This window comes from Hemicordylus capensis, chromosome 10, assembly GCF_027244095.1.
Source record: "Hemicordylus capensis ecotype Gifberg chromosome 10, rHemCap1.1.pri, whole genome shotgun sequence".
Lineage (NCBI taxonomy): Eukaryota > Metazoa > Chordata > Lepidosauria > Squamata > Cordylidae > Hemicordylus > Hemicordylus capensis.
Genome location: NC_069666.1, coordinates 16,200,740 through 16,220,102, shown reverse-complemented (window position 1 = coordinate 16,220,102; position 19,363 = coordinate 16,200,740). Strand labels below are relative to the sequence as shown.

The 19,363-nt window shown below is 48.1% G+C and overlaps 1 protein-coding gene across 5 annotated transcripts; it reads right to left on the bottom strand.

Moving 5' to 3' along the window:
* Window positions 1–200: 200 nt before the first annotated feature.
* SORD (sorbitol dehydrogenase) lies at window positions 201–18,935 on the bottom strand. 5 transcript variants are annotated; one of them, XM_053273165.1, is made up of 9 exons: window positions 18,837–18,935; window positions 14,036–14,069; window positions 12,243–12,407; window positions 10,819–10,978; window positions 7,534–7,652; window positions 6,901–6,966; window positions 2,637–2,812; window positions 1,557–1,678; window positions 201–533 (listed from the first exon to the last, which is right to left on the bottom strand). In XM_053273165.1, the coding sequence occupies exons 1-9, from the start codon at window positions 18,912–18,914 to the stop codon at window positions 368–370; spliced, it is 1,086 nt and encodes a 361-aa protein (XP_053129140.1). In that variant the 5' UTR covers window positions 18,915–18,935; the 3' UTR covers window positions 201–367. The 5 variants fall into 5 exon arrangements, with proteins under 5 accessions (XP_053129140.1, XP_053129141.1, XP_053129143.1 ...); XM_053273166.1 differs by lacking the exon at window positions 18,837–18,935 and adding an exon at window positions 18,490–18,750; XM_053273168.1 differs by lacking the exon at window positions 18,837–18,935 and adding an exon at window positions 18,105–18,455.
* Between the last annotated feature and the right edge of the window lie 428 nt (window positions 18,936–19,363).

Genomic DNA, 19,363 nt, shown 5'->3' with positions numbered 1-19,363 from the left:
AATGCAATCAATCAATCAATCAATAAAAAATAGCCGGCCTGCAGGCAGCATAGGGCAGGAGAGAGAGGAGCAAATGGAGCTCCAGGAAGCAAAGGCGGCTGGGCTGCCGTTGGGGCCTCCCCACCCCACCCCATTCGGGTGAGCCGCTCCTGCCTTTTATTGATTTCAGTCATTCCCCTCACATCAATTCCTGATCTAGGTTTAAAAGGTTAGAAATATTTTTTTAATACATTTGCTTCCTTGGCGATGTTCCATTTTTATGCAATTTGAAGGCTCTAAATGTCTTCAGACCAAGACACTTCCCCCTTCCGTGTACCCCACCCACACGGACAGGAGCACTAGGCGGTTTGATTTTCCCCCTCCTTCTTCACGGCTTCTGGTCACTGGGGTCGCACTTCAGCATCACTTTGATCCCTTCCCCCTTTCTGGTGGTCTCAAAGGCCTCTAGAGCCTTTTCCAAGGGAAAGCGATGGGTCACCAAGGACTGGACATTCACTTTCTTGGATGCCAGCATGGCAATTGCCATGGGCCACCTGCAAGAAGACAGACACCATCAGAGATCCCCAGAAGCCCCCAGATCTGAATAATCTGCCGTGATGTAAATGGAGAGGCAAACAGTAGTGGGTTAACGCATAGGCAAAGTAGGCACTTGCCTAGGGCGGCAAATCTGGAGGAGCGGCAAACCCACCACCTGCACTTAAACTGCCACCACCTGCTTTTTAAACTGCCACCACCTGCTTTTTAAACTGCCACCACCTGCTTTTTAAACTGCCACCACCTGCTTTATACCTGCTTTAAACCTGCTTTTAAACTGCCACCACCTGCTTTTTAAACTGCCACTGCGCGGAGGTGGTGTGGCAGGGATGGTGGCGAGAGCTCCTAGTGGGCCCACCTGCCTCCCAAATCATGACAAGGCAGGCCGTTTTCAACCCATTTGGGGCCCCTGCGCATATGCGTGCGTGTGAGCAGAGGCTCCAAATGGGCCGAAAACGGCCCGACCTGTCATTTGGGAGTCAGGCGGGCCTGTGGGAGGAGCTCTCACCACCGTCCCTGTTGTGCTGACACCGCACAGCAGTAGCTTTTAAAGATATTAAAAGCAGATTTAACTCCCCCCTGCACATACACACCACAAGCCCTTTACCCCTGCCGGGGCGGCAAATCTTTGGTCACCTATAGATGGCATAAAGCTTAATCCGCCCCTGGAGGCAGAAGGGCTACAGAAGAGAAACCAAGGAAGCTGCCTTGTACTGAGTCAGACCTTTGGTCCATCTCTCTCAATACGGTCTACACTGACAGGCAGCAGCTCTCCAGAGTTTTAGACAGGGGTCTTGTAAACCACTTTGCAAACTTTGGTTGAAAAGCGGTATATAAATTGTTGTTGTTGTTGTCGTCGTCATCCTGCCCTGCCCGACCTGGAGATGCCAGCAGCTGAATCCAGGACTTTCTGCATGCAATATATGTCTGCATCTCTGTCTTGAAAGCCCTTTTTAAAACTACAGGCATTTGCCTACATTTGCACACAATTCTGAACAAAAACACAATTCACAAATACTCACGTGTTGCAGTATCGAAATATCCCTTTGATGTCCACCTCTCGCACGGCTGCATTCACAATGGGCACAGAGACCATTTCCGGCCCAAGTCCCACCAGGACCAGAGTGCCTCCGGAACGGGTTGCCTGGGGAGGAAAAAAGCGGACCAAATAAATGTCAACTTTCTATTTCTCCGCAAACCCGGGCTATTGGATCGTGGGTAGCCACGGCATGGCTCTGCGCCGCAGCTACTCGTGAGTAGACCCCCGGAGGGGAGGCGAAACGCCGCCTCCCAGCTGCGGGGGTCTCCCCAGTATGCCCTGCGCAGGGCATACTGGGGCTTCTGGGGGCCACGCGGCCCCTGAGCTCCCCAGTCCCCGCCGGCTCCATCACGGAGCCGGCAATCGTGTGGGCGGAGCCATCAGGGGCTGGGAGGATAGGGGGCCACGCGACCCCCGGAAGCTCCAGTATGCCTTGCGCAAGCACGCCGGGTATACTGGAGAGACCCCCCGAGCCGGGAGGCAGCTTTTCGCCTCCCCTCCGGGGGCTACTCGTGAGTAGCTGCAGTGTGGAGCCACGCCGCAGCTACTCACTATTTAAAAAAACCAGGTTTGCGGAGCGCTCGCTCCACAAACCCGGTTTAAGGGGAGGGGTTGGTTGGCGGGTTCACCGCAGGGAGGCAACCGGGCTCACCTGCAAGTCCGGTGGCTCCCACGATCAGCCGAAATCGGACTAGGCTCCCCTAGCCCGATTTCGGCTGATTGTGGGAATAGCCTCTATCACTTCCACCCAGGTTTTCCCTCTAACCTTGCTTCCAAAAACCGAAAATTGGGAGGACAAACAGCTCCCAAACTCAGGTAGAACACAATTTTTGACTGTGTGAATGACCTCATTGTGTTGATGGTTGCCAAGCAGTCAAACCATTTAACATTTAGGTTCGGTTCAGGATCATCAGTTTGTTTGGTTTACCCTGCAGTTCGGTTCCAACACAACTTACATGGCTTCTCTCATTTCCTCCAATAACAATAATCCTCCAATGATATACGTCTACCAAGAGGATATAAAGATGAGCCCAAATGTATCAAGGAGCTGAGAGACACTTACGTATATGCCCGTCTGGATGGAGGCCTGGACCCCGGTACACTCCACGGTAATATCAGGCATGCAACCAAGCACATTTTGCACTTTATGGGCCAAATCACCAGGGCTCTCACTCTGTACTTGCAGGGTGAAATCAGCCCCAATTTCCTTAGCCTTTTCCAGGCGGGGAGCAGATAAATCTAGGGGGGGAAAGACAAACCAGAAAAGTGACCAAAATGGGAGAAATAAAGCCAAACTAGATGCAATTTTGATCGTGCCATTTGCTCCGATAACCTTGGGTTTTTTTTATCTGGAAACTGCACACGTGAGGATTCAATTCAGATCAGGACCATGGGAGTTTTTCGCACTTGGCTTCAGGGTAAATGTTGAGCGAGGCCACTTTGAACTACACTCTCGCTCCTCCCCTCTGCTCTCAGTTTTCTTTTGAAACAAGTCCACCTGGCAGGCGTCAGTGTTTTCCTTCTAGTCCAGGGATTCTCAACGTTGGGTCCCCAGATGTTACTGGACTTCAACTCCCATAATCCCCAACCAAAGGCTACTGGGGCTGGGGATTATGGGAGTTGAAGTCCAATAACATCTGGGGACCCAACGTTGAGAATCCCTGTTCTAGTCAAAGGTGGGGGGAGGGGAGAGAGAGCAGTCCCTGCAGAGATAAATCTGCATTTCTGAAGGGAGCATGCCTCTCATCAAGCTAATGATTCTACGTCAGTGCCTATTCCTGTTTGCTCCGTTGTTTTCAGAAAAAGTAGCTTAAAACCAGCATTTTAAAAATCCGGAAATACCTCGAGATAAGCTAGAATTCTCAAGACAAAGCCCGACTTATATGTGGAGTGGGTCCAAGGATCTCGAAGGGACTTCAGGGTAGGTTTGGCGGGTATGTGAACACACACACCCTTTCCCAAAGGAGATTCAGGGCAGAAGCCCTGTGTGTAACGCCTTATGGAGGGGGTAAAGCCCTCCACCCCCTGCTGGTCCTGATCTGGAATGGGCCCACATATGTATGATATTTATAGAAAGAAATGTCAGGCATACAACCAAGCATAGGAACATAGGAAGCTGCCATATACTGAGTCAGACCACTGGTCCATGTCGCTCAGTATTGTCTACACAGACTGGCAGCGGTTTCTCCAAGGTTGCAGACAGGAATCTCTCTCAGCCCTATCTTGGAGATGCTGCCAGGGAGGGAACTTGGAACCTAGATGCTCTTCCCAGAGCGGCTCCATCCTCCGAGGGGAATATCATAAAGTGCTCACACATCAAGTCTCCCATTCATATGCAACCAGGGCAGACTCTGCTTAGCTAAGGGGACAAGTCATGCTTGCTACCACAAGACCAGCTCTGGGCCAACTCTTCAAGGCTCTTGCTCTGTATCTGGAGGGTAAAATCAACCCTAATTTCTTAGCCTTTTCAAGGCAGGGAGCAGATAAATCTAGGAAAGACAAACGCAAACCACAAAAGTGACCTTTTTGTGTGTGCTGTTTACAGAAAGCAAGAAAAAAGCAAGCAATGACATGATTAGTCTGGCTTCAGAACAGCATGGAAGCAACAGTTCCTCATCTGCATCGTACAAATATCCTTCACACAAGCATGTGGGAGAAGCTGCCACAACTCCAATATTCCCATCCGAAATAATACAGTGGCTGACGTACTGCACAATGCCACCAGTGTGTTGTAGCATAACATTTGTGCAGTTTCAGAAGAGCACTCTTGTGCAAGCGCAAAAAAGTGTGCAGAGTTGTGTGACGGTATGCCCTCTGGAAATAACGGCTATATCATTGCACAACCATCTTTGCACCATTTTTTTCCTTGCGCAAAAATGCTCTTGTGCGACTGCCCAAACTTTACGTTACAACATCCACATACCCCTGCTAACTGGGCAAAGAGGCACCTTTTAACGTGTTGATTCTCTTTATTTAGCAGGGGGAGAGTAACTGGCCCTATCCACCCCCAGCATAGTATCTCCAGTGACTGTTGCTGGTCTCTCTCTTACACTTCTTTTTAGATTGTGAGCCCTTTGGGGACAGGGATCTATCTTATTTATTTATTATTTCTCTGTGTAAACTGCCCTGAACCATTTTTGGTATAGAAATCGAATAAATAAAATAAAATAAAATAATAATGTGCAGTATGTCAACCAGTTCCTCCTTATATAGGTTAGGCCCTAGGCCTCACTGGGTTCTCCCAAACCTGTGCCTGAGTGTAACACAGCATTCCCTCTAACAGGGAATTCCAGATGTTGTTGACTGCAACTCCCAGCATCCCCAGCTGCGATGGCCTTTGGCTGGGAATTATGGGAGTTGTGGTCAACAAGATCTGGGATTCCCTGTGAGAGGGAACACTGCTGGAACATTCAGACAAAAGGCAGGTATGAACATCCAGAGGGGGGCAAGAGGAGGCTGTTGTTGCCTCCCCCCCCCGATTGAGCCAGTTCCCACTGAATACAATGGGGCATATTCCCGGGGGGGGGGAATTGGATTGTTGGTTTTGCCCCCACCTCTGGAAAATGTCCTGTGGACGCTCATGAAAGCAGGAGTGCCCATGAGCACATGCAAAAACAACAAAAACAGCCTACATCCCCTCCACAAAAGCAACAGAGAATCTGGCGACATCTCAAAGACTCACAGATGTATTGTTTGTGACCTAAGTGTTCATGGATCAGAGCTCACTTTGTAAAATGCCCTTTAGAGATTTGTTGATAAATCATCTAATTTATTATGCATTTTTTAATGTAACTGTTTATGATGAAAAGCAGTATGAAAATAACTAGTAAGTTATTTTTGCCTTGTGTGCATCTGAGCTTTGCAAAGAAAGAGCACAAACTTACTGGCTGGCATACTGTGCAATGGTATGTCCGCGTACTAACGATGGTCTGACTCAGTACAAGGCAACTCCCTATGTTCCTATAAGTGACTGGTCCAGAGTCACTTATTCCAGAGTCACCCAGTGAGTTTCCTAGGAAGGAAGATAGGGAGCTGCCATATACTGAGTCAGACCATTGGTCCATCTAGCTCAGTATTGTCTACACCAGTGATTCTCAAAGTTGGGTCCCCAGATGTTATTGGACTTCAACTCCCATAAACCTCAACCAAAGGCCACTGGGGCTTGGGATTATGAGAGTTGAAGTCCAATAACACCTGAGGACCCAAGATTGAGAATCCCTGGTCTACACAGACTAGCAGCAGCTTCTCCAAGGTTGCAGGAAGGAATCTCTCTCAGCCCTATCTTGGAGATAATGCCAGGGAGGGAACTTGGAACTTTCTGCATGCAAGTGTGGCTGAAGGGGGATTTGAACCCGGGTCTCTCTGGTCCTAGTCCCACACATTCTAACTACTACCCCACTCTGGCTTTTTTGCTAGTAACTTGCACAGCCTGAGTGCACGTGATGTTACTCGGCTGATGCGTACCACTGCACAGCACACCAGCTACTGTTTCTCTGGCTTTGTACGCCTTTTGACCCCACTGTTTGCCCTTCTTTCTCTGTACCAATGAATACATCAATATTTGGCAGCTAACAACTGAGCAGTCCGTGACAGCTTCCATCACAACCAGTGTGTAAGATGCCACAACACTCTTTGTGGTTTCTCCTCCACAAACACAGCTGGAATTTGCTGAAGCCTAGCCTGGTATGTATTGCGAGATATAGTCCAACCCTAACTCCAAAGAAAAAGCACTGGGTAGGGAACGTTTACTCATTAATAATTTGACATCCTTCCTCTTTAATTCCTGTAAAGAGGCTTTAAAGTCTGTCTATAAATGGCTTGAGTTTGCCTATAAATGATTGTATTAATCATCATACAAAACTATGTACATTTGTGGAGCAATGCAGAGATTTCCTGGTCCTAATGGTGCAGTGGGGAAATAACTTGCCTAGGGAGCAAGAGGTTGCCAGTTTGAACCCCGCTAGGATGTTTAAAGACCTATATTGGGCAGCAGCAACATAGGAAGATGCTGAAAGGCATCATCTCATACTGCACGGGACATGGCAATAGTAAACCCCTCCAATGGCAATAGTAAACCCTTCCAAAGACAACCGCAGTTCTTGGAGTGCCAGCAATGGTTTCCTTAGCCTCTCTTCGTTTCTCCATAGTCCCTGGAAGTCGGAACCGAATGTTAGGAACAGTTAAGGTTATTGTATAACATATTCCTACTTCGCAGCATCTTCTCACTCGTCCTGACAACAAAATATTTAATCCCATGTAAACGAGGGGAATCGAATTGCAGGTAGTTAGATGTAATATGGGACTGAAGGGTTGGAAGACTGCCTTACCACTTATTACCACTTGTGAAGCCCCCATGACCTTCGCAATCAGCAAAGTCACAAGTCCAATAGGTCCTGAAAGATGAGCAAAACACATACAAATCAGAAGATGGTATTTGGAGTAAGAAGTATCTGGAAGCCAATGCAGAAGGGAATTGGGGGGTGGGGGGCAGGTCTAGACCGCTGTGGCAGAATTGACAAAGATCTGATAGGTCGGCCCAAGCATCACAACATCATTGTGATGTTGGTCATTGTGGCTGGGGATGATGTGAACTGTAGTCCAACATGGAAGTTGTAGTCCATGGTTGAGAATGCTTGCATTAAAAAGCAACCCTAAAAGCTATAAAAATTACATGCACAACCTAAAACCAACAGTATGGTTTAGAACTACTTTCTCAAACTGATTGTGGCCAGTATTTTGAGTCTCTGCAACCCTCCCATCTGCCCCCACCACGAACACTGGGAAGGAACATCTGCATGATCGATGGTTCCAAACATCGTTGACTCATCATAGTGGGGCTGTTTTGAGTGGCATCCCCCACATAAGTGCCTTGCACGCAGCAGCCCTTGGGTGGAAAAGGCAGAGATGCATATCTGACTTGGAAAAGAAGGACAGGGATTAAAACCATGAGGATTCCATACCAGCTCCACAAATGAAGACCTTGCTGCCCAGAGTCACTCCGGCCCTTCTGCAGGCATGGATTCCCACAGAAAGGGGTTCGATTAGGGCTCCTTCCTCAAAGGTGACATTATCTGGAAGTCTGCAACAAGGCAAGAGAGAAACACCTTTCACAAAAGGGCAAGCAAAAGGGTGAAAGGGAAATGTTCTGTCTTCCAAACCAACATTCTAAAAGCGGAATACCCAGGCCCAAAGTGCATGGAATGGCCAATACAGAGCATCTGCTTTGGTCCTTTGCAGAAGAACCCAAGATCCCTCCAGTGTTCGCTTGCCATTGGCCATTGCAGTGGTGGATGATGGGAATTGTAGTCCAACAACATCCAAGGAACAAGTTTGAGAACCCCTGCTGTAAATTATGTCTTACTGGATTAGAAAAATATTTAGTCAGAAAGATTCCTAAAGATCATCAAATATCTTTCTCCTTCCACTTAGATCCAGTCAAAGGTCCAATCTCTGGTTGAGAGATGTGTTTCCATTCACTCACATCTGGCCTGAATAAACTTATACCCACCAAACTGTCTCTAAAGTAGGATTTCTTAAGGTAAATTCTAACAAAGCAAGTCCAAAACCATCAGTCCTTGCATTCTACAAGTCAGTCCAATGATCCACATTTTCCATTTTTAAGTTTTATTGTGGTCCCTTAAGCATGAGCCAATATGCGAGAAACCACTGGGCAATGAGCCATAATCCCCTCATGCATTCCCAGCAATTAGAGGTTTAGTGACAACCAGATAATGGGGATGAATTTCATGCCAGTGATCCAGCGATTTTCGCTTACAGCTACTCTTAAGAACAGATTGCTTCAATAAATTCTACCAGGAAACTGTGCCGCGAAAAGTTACTTCCTTTGTTTTAAACCCCTGTTAATCTCATCTATGATCTTGACCGTGTCATTAGATCTGTCTGCTTCATCCCCTTCAGACATCTTTGTTTGATACGGAAGTTTTCAAAGAAGGATCCTCAGGACATTCATCCACTTCAGACTCCTGGGATTTTAATAACAACTAGTCTACCTGCATAGAGCATCTGTCCACTCCTGCCCCACTCTCTCTTGCCCTCCCTCCTCCCCCCTCCTGCCCCACACTTTCTTGCCCTCCCTCCTGCCCCACACTCTTGCCCTCCCTCCCCTCCCACCCCACACTCTCTTGCCCCCTCCTCTCCTGCCCCACACTCTCTTGCCCTCCCTCCTGCCCCCTCCCCCTCCTCCTGCTCCCCTCTCTCTTGTCCTCCCTCCCCTTCCGTTCCTCTCCTCCTTCCCCTCCCACCCGCACTGTGCCTTTTACCTCAGCGGGTGGCGAAGTCCCACTGCCCGTTTCCCTCCCACCGGGCGGCGAAGTCCTGCCGCCCGTTTCCCTCCCACCCCGGCCTCCAACGGGAGCCGGGGCTTCGCGCCGCCTCCCATTTCCCACTCACCCCTCTCACCAGTGCCGACTCTGGCCGTCCTGCCGCCGGCTTGCGCTCCCACTCCCGACGGCCAGGCCAGGCTAGGCTGGGTCCTCCTCCTTACCCAGGACGGCCTGAGCTAGCCAGGCCGTCCTGCCGCCTCCAGGCAGCCAGCCGAGCCCACCTCCTCAGGCCATTTTGCAGCCCGCCGCTACCACCCACTGCCATTTTTTCTTGCCCGCAACTCTCACCCTTTGGCGGCAGAACTCTCGCAATGTGTCGCGAGAGTTCCGCCGCCAAATTCAGGACACGCATCGGCTAAGAGAATTAATAATATAGATGCCCTGAGCACTTGTTTTATAAACTTAGAGCTCTTTCCTGGACACATATGTTCATGTAAGTTGCCTTATGCATTGCCTTATACAGAGCTCTAGAATTTACTGGGTATGGAAATCCACAGGTAAGATATTGACGTCATTCACACAATCAAAAACTATATGGGTTTGGGAGCTGTGTGTGAGCCTAGGTGGCCAGATTTGGCTTTAAAAAAGCCAAATTCTGGTTTATTGCCCATTTGACCCACGAGTATACCCCTTAGGTTCTGGCAGCCCTGTCGCAGCGCCCAGTTTTCAGTTGTGTGGAAGCAAGGCAGGAGGAAAAGCTATCTAGCTTTTCCTCCTACCTTGCTTCCACACAATCACTTCTACCCAGGTTTTCCTCCTACCCTGCTTCCACACAACTTGGGAAATTGGGAGCACACAGAGCTCCTAAACCTGGGTAGAACACAGTGAGGCTATTCACACGTATGTGCAAAACCGGGCTAAGTGAGTCCAGCCTGGTTTTGCACGCGCATGTGAAGCGCTGGGATCGGGCCGATCCCAGCGGCTACGTGGCAGCAAACCTGCCTATTCAGCCACCCTTTAATGCTGGCACACTCGGAGAGAGGAGGGGGGATTCCCATAATATCAGAGCTTCAGGGAACAGGGCAACTTGCAGCGGCGAATCCTGGCACCCTGACCCTTGGAGCTGCTGGGAGAGTCGCTGGTCGGGCGATCTGCTCACTCAGGGGGAGTGGGCAGATCTGCGGGGGAGGTAGGTCTAACCCTACCTTAACGTCTGCATGGGAGATAGGTTCAACCCACCTTCCCCGCAGCCTGCAAGCCCTTCTCACAGTTCATGAGAAGAGGCTCCATTTTTTGATTGTGTGAATGGCCTCAGTATCTTGACCTTCTTGGTCAAATCACTTGATTATGAGTGGTCTGAAAATGTTGCATAGGTGGATGCAAAAACCCAGCTAAGAGAGTATTTGATGTCTAGAACCCCTGCTCTAGACAATTCTCTGAAGTCTGACCAACTCAGTGGCAAGGTGTGCAAAACTGAATCATTTTTATCAGTGTACAATTTAATTGGGGGTCATAAAAGTCGACAGAAATTGCTAAATAATTGATTGATTGAATTGATTTAGTTTTGATTCTAACTGTTAATTGATTTTAATTGTTCTATTTGTTGTATTTGTTGCCCTGAGTCATTTTTGGAGGGGTGGTATATAATTCCAATAAATCAGATTTGAATAAATCAAATAAATATCAATTTCACAAGAACTAAAAATGAGTAGAAGAAGAGCACAGAAGCAGGCTGGAAATTATGCTTACCGCAACTGTTTCTAGGCTCTTGTTTCCCCTTGGAATTGCTGACCAGCTTCTTGTATAGTATAGATTTGTGAGAGTTACCAGTACTACCCCATTTGCTACAAATGACCTCAAGTTCAATTCAACTAGTCCTGTCACACACACACACACACACACACACACACACACACACACACACACACATACATATATTCCAGGCAGGTATTTGCAACTAACTTGTAGCAAAAGTTGGCATCATGCTTGTAAAAGCGGCATAGGTTTCCATCATCGGGAGGGGTTGCGCAGAAGAAGATGGTGGGGGACAAGTTGTAACGGCCTATTTTGCAGAACTCATCGATTTCTCGGGGAACCCCTGGCTCAATAGCCACTCGGTCACCTGGGAGGACATAAGAACATCAGAACTTAAGAGCCTTGCTGGATCAGGTCCAAGGCCTATCCAGCAGTCTTCCCTCTCACAGGGATTCCCAGATGCTACAACTCCCAGAATCCTTAGCTGCAATGGCTTTTGCTTGGGGATTCTGGGAGTTGTAGTCAACAACTTCTGGGAATCCCTGTGAGAGGGAACACTGCTATCCAGTCGAGCATCCTGTTCCCCTCCACAGAGACTTCTGGGAAGTCTACCCGCAGGAGATGGAGGCATAAGCCCTGTCCTGCTGTTGCTCCCCTGAAACTGGCAGCAGCTAGCCAGTGACAGACCTGTCCTCCAGAAGGATGAAGCAAGATAAGAAACAGGGCCACCTGTAATGAAAAGAGTCAACCTATCAAGTGTGATATTTTAATTGATTTATTTGTAACACACTTATACCTCACCCTTTCTTCCAGCATGGAACTCAAGGCAGCATGAATGGGGTTCCCAGCAGCGTTTCTTCTAACAGGGATTCCCACAAGTTGTTGACTACAACTCCCAGAATCCCCAGTTGCAATCACCTTTGCTTGGGGATTCTGGGAGTTGTAGTCAACAACATCTGGGGACACTGGTTCCCAGGTAGTCCCCCATCCAAGCATGCCACTGCCCAGACCTAGATTGGCTTAGCTTCAGCAAGTTGGCTAAACCATTTACCCTCAGACCACGCTCTGAGACCAAAGAAGTGTCAAATCAGACTACATCACACAACATCTTCACAAGCTTATTTTGTCTGGGGACGAGACAACTCCGTATTCCAGAATCCCCAGAGTTAGGGGAAACTGAAGGTGAGCTCCAGACCAGTTTTCACATGCATTATCTCAGGAATCTTCACAACAGCCATTGTAAGGTAGATCAGTATTACTATGCCCATATTGCAGGTGAAAGAGTGAGGCTGAGAGAGCAGTCACATGATGAGGCCTGAACCTCCTCTACCCCGAAGTCCCTTCAAGATCCTTAGACCCACTCCACACACAAGTCAGGCTTTGTGATGACAATTCTAGCTTATCTCGAGGTATTTCCTGCTGATGAGATCTAGAGCTCTGAACTTGTGTCCCATGGACCATCCTCTACTGATGCCCCTGCTTGAGACTTTTGGCAGGAAAACAGCAGACAGGGGGAGAGTGAACCCCTCCCTCACATCGTCATCATGAGATCTCTCCTGCAACAGGTTTTTCCAAAAAGATGTGCACCATGTTAGGAGCTGTTCCAATGAATGCAATGTTCCTCTGCTCACCTTTCTTCAGATTTGTCACAGAGGATCCTACTTTAACAACAGTGCCTGAAGCCTCGTGACCCAGCACCATCGGGCTTTTCACCACAAAATCCCCAATGCGTCCATGCTGCCAATAGTGGACATCTGAGCCGCAAATCCCGACTGAATGCATCTTCAAAAGCACCTCTGGAGGAGAAAAGAGAAGTCAGAAAGTGACATTTCCAGACAGAAGACATAGGAACACGGGACGCTGCCTTAGACCGAGACAGACTATTGGTCCAGTGAGCTCAGCATTGTCCACACTGACTGGAGAGGCTTCTCCAAGGTTTAAGGCAGGCATTTTTCCTAGCCCTACCTGGAGATGCTGCCAGGGATTGAACGTGGGACCTTCTGCATGCAAAACAGATGCTCTTCCACTGAGCTATGGGCCCATCCTTTGGGGATGGCAGCAGTGTTCCTGCTAAAAGGGATTCCCAGATGTTGGCGACTACAAGCCCCAGCATCCCCACCTGAAATGGCCTTTGCTTGGGGATTATGAGAGTTGTAGTCAACAACATCTGGGAATCCCTGTCAGAGGGAACACTGGATGGCAGGTGAATAAACCAACCCAACAAGCAAATTCAGAGACATATGAGTATGGTTTCCCCCAATAGCTCAGTTCTAGACCTTTCGCGAACTGCTACTGTTCACTTTGTACGGCAAAATCATAAGATAACCCAAAAAACCATACCAGTCATTTCATCACCTTCAAGGCAATGCAGAAGCCATGGCAGTCAGCTAAACCCCACGATCATGCATCTATGGGTGTGAGAAGTGCAACAACTGAAATGGAACCCATAGATGATTGCAATGCCTTGCAGTTATAGGAATCATTAAGCAACTGCGCCTAATGGCGCAGCAGGAAACGACTTGACTAGCAAGCCAGATGTTGCCAGTTCGAAATCCCACTGGTATGTTTCCTAGACTATGGGAAACACCTGTATCAGGCAGCAGCAATATTGGAAAATGCTGAAAGGCATCATCTCATCCTGTGCATCATCCCATACTTTGGTATTCTACCAAAGAACCAAAGCTCTGTGGTCACCAGGAGTTGACACCGACTCAGCGGCACACTTTACCTTTAAGCAGCTGCTTCAGTCTTCCGTGTGCCCCCACTTCAGACGTTACACATGGACGAAGCTGCCCTATACTGAGTTAGACCATTGGTCCATCTAGCTCAGCATTATCTATGCCAGGTCACCACAACTTCAGCCCTCCAGCAGATATTGGACTACAACTCCCATCATCCCTGACAACTGATTATTGGCTGGAGATTATGGGATTTGGGCTAAAGTTATGCAGCCCTGGTCTACACTGACAGGTAGCAGCTATCCAGGGTTTCAGACGGGGATCTTTCCCAGACCTACCTGGAGATGCCAGGGATGGAACCTGGGATGGAACCTGGGACCTTCCGCATGCAAAGCAGGTGCTTTACTGCCAAGCTACTAGTTTACACATCAGAAAACCAAAATGGAAAATCTTTCAAAACTTAACATCAGCACAGGCTCTTATAGGAGAAAGACATTCCCTGTGAACATTGTGACTCTTTAGGAAGAGTGGACAGGAAATTCAGAATTGGAATTATTTTTATTGAACCAAATGCACTGATAGGATCGTGAGTGAGCTTCTGGTTGGTGGGTGCAAGGACAGATACAATCTGAACTATTTTGGAGTTCCATTCTTTTTGCAGCCAGTATTACAACCATTCAAGTAACAACAGACTTTTCCTTTTTACACATCATACACTGAACAGCATCTAGCCTACAGAGACCTACCATTGGGACCTGGTTCAGGTACCGGTCGGTTTTCCTGGAAGGAAACAAAAGAGGTAATATTCAGATTGCATGGAAGCTTGGCCAGTTCAAGTAGCCTGCACCCATAAACACCATGCTAGCCCAAGGATCAATAGTGCTTGATTTAGGAACATAGGAAGTTGCCATATACCGAGACATACCATTGGTCTATCTAGCTCAGTATTGTCTTCACAAACTGACAGTGGCTTCTCCAAGGTTGCAGGCAGGAGTCTCTCCCAGCCCTATCTTGGAGATGCTGCCAGGGAGGGAACGGAACCTTCTGCTCTTCCCAGAGCAGCTCCATCTCCTGAGGGGAAGATCTTACAGTGCTCACAAATCAAGTCTCCTATTTATATGCAACCAGGGCAGACCCTACTTAGCTAAGGGAACAAGTCATGCTTGCTACCACAAGACCAGCTCTCCTCTCAGTGGCTTATACTTGAAGAGCACTGTTCAGAGGTAGATAATTTAAGCACAGGGGCATAACCATAATAGGGCAACGGGAGACAGTTGTCTGGGGGCCCTCTGCCTTGGGGGCCCACCCAGAGGCAAGTCATACGACTGACTCCCTCAGCCGCGCACTCACCCGGGCTTCCTTCAGTTGTATTCATCCTCCAAAATTGATGTGAGTGTTAAGACCTGGAGCTACCAGAACAGCATGTCTTTCTCTAGGACCATTAAATGACTTGCATCGTCCACAATTTACAAAGCCTTTTAAAAAATAATTTAGGATGATGTTCTATTTTTGTTACCATTATTCAGCCTCATTTTAGATTTCTTTATTTCATGAGATGAGCTTCAGTGAGGGGGGCATTTTAAAATATTGTCTCTGGGCCCACTCCAACCTTGCTACGCCCCTGTTTAAGCAGGAGATCAAACAGACAGACATATGTAAGCCACTCAAAAGGAAAAATGAGAAATGGGCTACCAGCTAAAACTAGCTAAAAAATCTTAGCTAGAAAACCCTAAGTACCTCCTCCTTCCTAGTGGGCAGAATCACATTTGTAATATTAGTTGAAAGGCTTTCTGTTGTCTTCAAAGTCACCTTTGTGTATTGGTTTTAGTCAGAGAAATAAACTTCAATTTTGTGGGGGAAATAGTACAGTATTCAATGAATACTTTTGTGAATTCAATGAAAAGACTCGTGAAACTGCTCTCTGTCCTAATCACAATAAACCTTTGGACACTTTCTATTAACAAACCCCAAATTCAAATCTTCACAAAAAGTTTTTGTGAAGTGGCTTTCACCACTGATAGCTAGAAGTTAGAAGAAAGGGAGACCATTATGCCTAATATGGCCATATAGCCAAGGATGGGGATGGACACAAATAAGTAATGTTTAGATACTGAGCAAACACAGAGAATTGATTCTGGATGACACAGATGGTCTGGAGATCACAAAATCTGAACTACCTAAAAATCTGATTGTGAGACCTCCTGGATCTGCTATTTCTTTTTAACATGTGTCATTTCTGCTCCTACAAATGTGACCCTAACATCTAGGAATAAAAAATATTTATCCAAACCTTTCTTGTTAATAAACAAAATCTTTATTGTGCATCAAGGACTCCACTATTCATTCCATTACAAAGGAATGTCTCCCAAAAGCACAGCAGGGTAATACCTTTATAAGGACTAACTAAAATGTCACAAAATGAGCAAACTTCCAAGTTCTCTAGAACTCTTCTTCTAACTGGATGTGAAACAAAACAACAAACATTAGGAAAGAGGAGGGAGGGATGGACAGAGACTGATGGAGAATTGAACATAATGACCCAAAGTCTGCAAGTCCTTAAATGGGTTGGAAGAGGTGTTATACAGACTGAATTAGATTTTGCTGGGTTCAAAATGGATTTTAGGTTGCATCAGGGATTATTGGGACAAACAATAGCTGTTTCTCCATTTTTTGAAATTACAAAAGCATTTTTCTCAGTGGGACACACAGCTCCTTGTGAGGCAGAGAGCAGACGCAAGGAGAAACATGGGAGTCCTTATATTAGCAAACCTGAAGAATAATTTGATTTAATGTGTTGTAGGTAAAGAGTCAATAGCAGTTTAGTTGAGTACTATCACCTAGTGGTTGGAGAGTGTGTAACCCACAAAAATTAGGTCTCAACTTTGGCTGGTAGAAGGTAAAAGGTAAAGTTGTGCCCTCGGGTCAGTGTTGACCACAAAGCCACGTGGTTTTCTTTGGTAGAATACAGGAGGGGTTTACCATTGCCTCCTCTTGCACAGTGTGAGATGATGCACCATTAGGTCAGAGCCCCTCTTTCCTGGATAGCTAAATTAGTCTTCTCCAAAACACACATAAGAAAACAAAATCTAAACACATAACTGTGCTTTAGGGAAAATGCAGATACTTTTGGTAGCAGATTAGATTCCACGGTTTTCTATTGCTGGCTTTGTTCAGACTTGAAATAGGCTTATATCTTGTATTAAAACATCTATCCACAGGCTTTTAATATTTGTTTTATTATGTAAGCACCCCTTTTACTTTATGCTGGTCTGAGATAGATAGATAGATAGATAGATAGATAGATAGATAGAAGAGGAGAGCTGGTCTTGTGGTAGCAAGCATGACTTGTCCCTTTAGCTAAGCAGGGTCTGCCCAGGTTGTGAGACTAGAAGTGTGAGCACTGTAAGATATTCCCCTTAGGGAATGGAGCTGCTCTGGGAAGAGCATCTAGGCTCCAAGTTACTTCCCTGGATTCTCCAAGATAGGCCTGAGAGGGATTCCTGCCTGCAACCTTGGAGAAGCCGCTGCCAGTCTGTGAAGACAATACTGAACTAGATAGATTAATGGTCTGACTCAGTATATGGCAGCTTCCTATGTTCCTATAGTATAGACAGATTCCAGAGTTGAATCCTCCTTTTTGGAGAATTCACCTGCAAAAGAATAGGTTGAAGTAAATGAAAAGCTCGTTGCAGAAGATGTGGCTGTTGCAAGCAAAGCAGACAAAGAGAAGGAGAGAGAGAAGCCCCTGGATCCTCTCTTCCTTCCGGCCAGGTTAAAAACGACACACTCTCGATCACATTAGATCCGGGCGGAAACACCTGCTGAGAGGGTATAGTTCCGCCCGGTTTCCGAGCTCTCGCCCCTCCAATTGTACCCTCCGCTGCCGGGGAAGGAGGGGTGCGCAGTGTGCGTTCCGCTGGCGCCGTCGCTCTGTATGTGACCGTTCCGTTCAGATCACATCCAGAACTAGGGGTACACACAGGCCCTTGTATCCGTGTTGCACATCTTTTGTCAACGTATGTAGATACACGCCACCGAAAGAAAGGCATGTGACCATTCACACCTGATAAGAGTCAACCACAAGCATTATGCATAAAGCAAGAGAGTGTGAGCCCTCTTGGGACAGGATTATTTAGTCTCGAGAATTCTGTAAACCGCTCTGAGCCTTTGGGGAAGAACGGGATGTATACATGTAATAAATAAATAAATAAATAAAAGGCCCTCTCTGGGGTTCAGCATCCAGAAGGGATGCAAAAGGGGTTTCAGACTATTTGCATAAATGTGTAGGGCAACCCTCTATATGCTTACTCAGAAGCCGGTCTCCTGTATTCAGCAGGGCTTGCTCCCAGATAAAGGCTGCAGCTGTATGCATTCGGATCCCATAAGCATTTACTAGGAAGTCAGTTCCACTGAGTTCCACACACCCCAAGTAAACGTGCATCGGATCACCGACCCTGCAGTGCTGTCCGCTTTACTCGGAATCCAGTGTCACTCCGACCAGGGAAGTGCGCACTGGAGGATCGGAGCCGTTTGGGTTACCACTGCCAGCCTATAGCCACATTGACCTGCGAGGAAGCCCCATGGCACCTGGCGGGGCTTATTTGAGTGACTGGAGGGCCAGCCAACTTTTGTGTCTCCCCCGCCTCGCCCCCATGAATATGTAAGTGGCTTGAGGCTAGGTTTTCTGCCTTTTTCGCAGCGGGGGGGCCACTCCGGGTTAGCATCCTTACTGGAGACCCCAAGACACTCGTCTCCTCCCCATTCCTCCACCACGCAGCTTCCCAAAGCACACCCACTACGGATACTTCTATATACCGTCTGCTGCTGCGGCGGACATTCAGATTCCGGAGCGCGCAGCAGAATTCCCTCCCTGGCAAAGGAGGAGAGGTGGAAACAAACCGGTGGGACCTGGGAAGCTCCTTGCGGAAGACCCGAGCAGGCCCCACACGGAGGCAGGCAGCTGCACCTGCTGCAGCCTTTGCAGCGCCTCCCGCTGCTGCTCCGTTTGGCAAGGCAAGGCACTCCCCTCCCCGGGGGGGGGTCCCCGCCACAACACAGCAGCCCCTCCCCAGCTTCCACTCCTGGAGCTGAAGCCACCTCCGAGCCCCCAGGGCCGCCCCCGCAAGGCCGACGATCCGATCGGGCCGCCTCTTCCCAAGGAGGAGGAGGCGGCGGCGGACCAAGGCTCCCCGGGCCATACCAGGCGCAAGTCGCCGGTTTTGTGCACCACCACGGACAGGTTCTCGGCTCCCTTCGGCGCCGCCATTCTCCTCCGGCTCCCAGCAGCAGCCAGCCAGGCCTCGGCCTCGGCAGGGAGCTTTATCCGCGGCCAGAGTCCAACGGTCAGGCAGGGGCAACGAGAAGCTGGATCCGACCGGTGGGACGCGAGGAGGAGGCGGGGGGTGGGAGGGGACCATGCGGCTGCCTCTGCCCGGCTCAGGTCTCATGTCCACCCCGGAAGCCATTCAGGTCTGGTCTCCCCTGCAAATCGAGTCGCTCCCGGAGATGCGCGTCTTTGCAAGGGCATGGGGGTGCCATTTACTTAACCGTTGTTGCCAAGGTATAGTGCCTCTCTTCCCCTCGCCGGCCCCCCAGATCCCACCTTCCCGCCGGGACAACAGGCATCCAAGGCGCCTTGAAATCCTTGAGTAATACGCCTTGAGTAATACATAATAAAGATAATTGCAAACCAAGCATTGGTGATTGGCAGAAGGCTCCGAGGAGGCAATGACAGAAAATCCTCTCAGGCCTCAGAAGTCTTTATATAGTAGTAACTTTGTTATTATGACTATGGTCCACACAAATTCCCTGTCATTCTACTAGTTAAGCTTTTCTAACCACAATCCCAGTTTCTGCTTTTTCTTTAACTGTCTATAGCCTGCATGCATCAATCTGCAACATACAGACATACATCTGCATCCTGTCTCTTTCTTCTTGCATGCAGCTCTCTGCATCCTTTATCTACCTAACTGAGGTAGGGCTGAGAGAGATTCCTGCCTGCAACCTTGGAGAAGCCGATGCCAGTCTGTGAAGACAATACTGAGCTAGATAGACCAAGGGTCTGACTCAGTATA

Coding starts and splice junctions, on each gene's coding strand:
- SORD (XM_053273165.1), bottom strand. CDS start 18,914: ATGCCTGTTGTCCCGGCGGGAAGGTGGGATCTGGGGGGCCGGCGAGGG. Junction 12,408..14,035: donor ACCTGAACCAGGTCCCAATG/GTAGGTCTCTGT, acceptor TTTCTCCTCCAG/AGGTGCTTTTGAAGATGCAT. Junction 1,679..2,636: donor CCATCCAGACGGGCATATAC/GTAAGTGTCTCT, acceptor TTTCCTCCCCAG/GCAACCCGTTCCGGAGGCAC.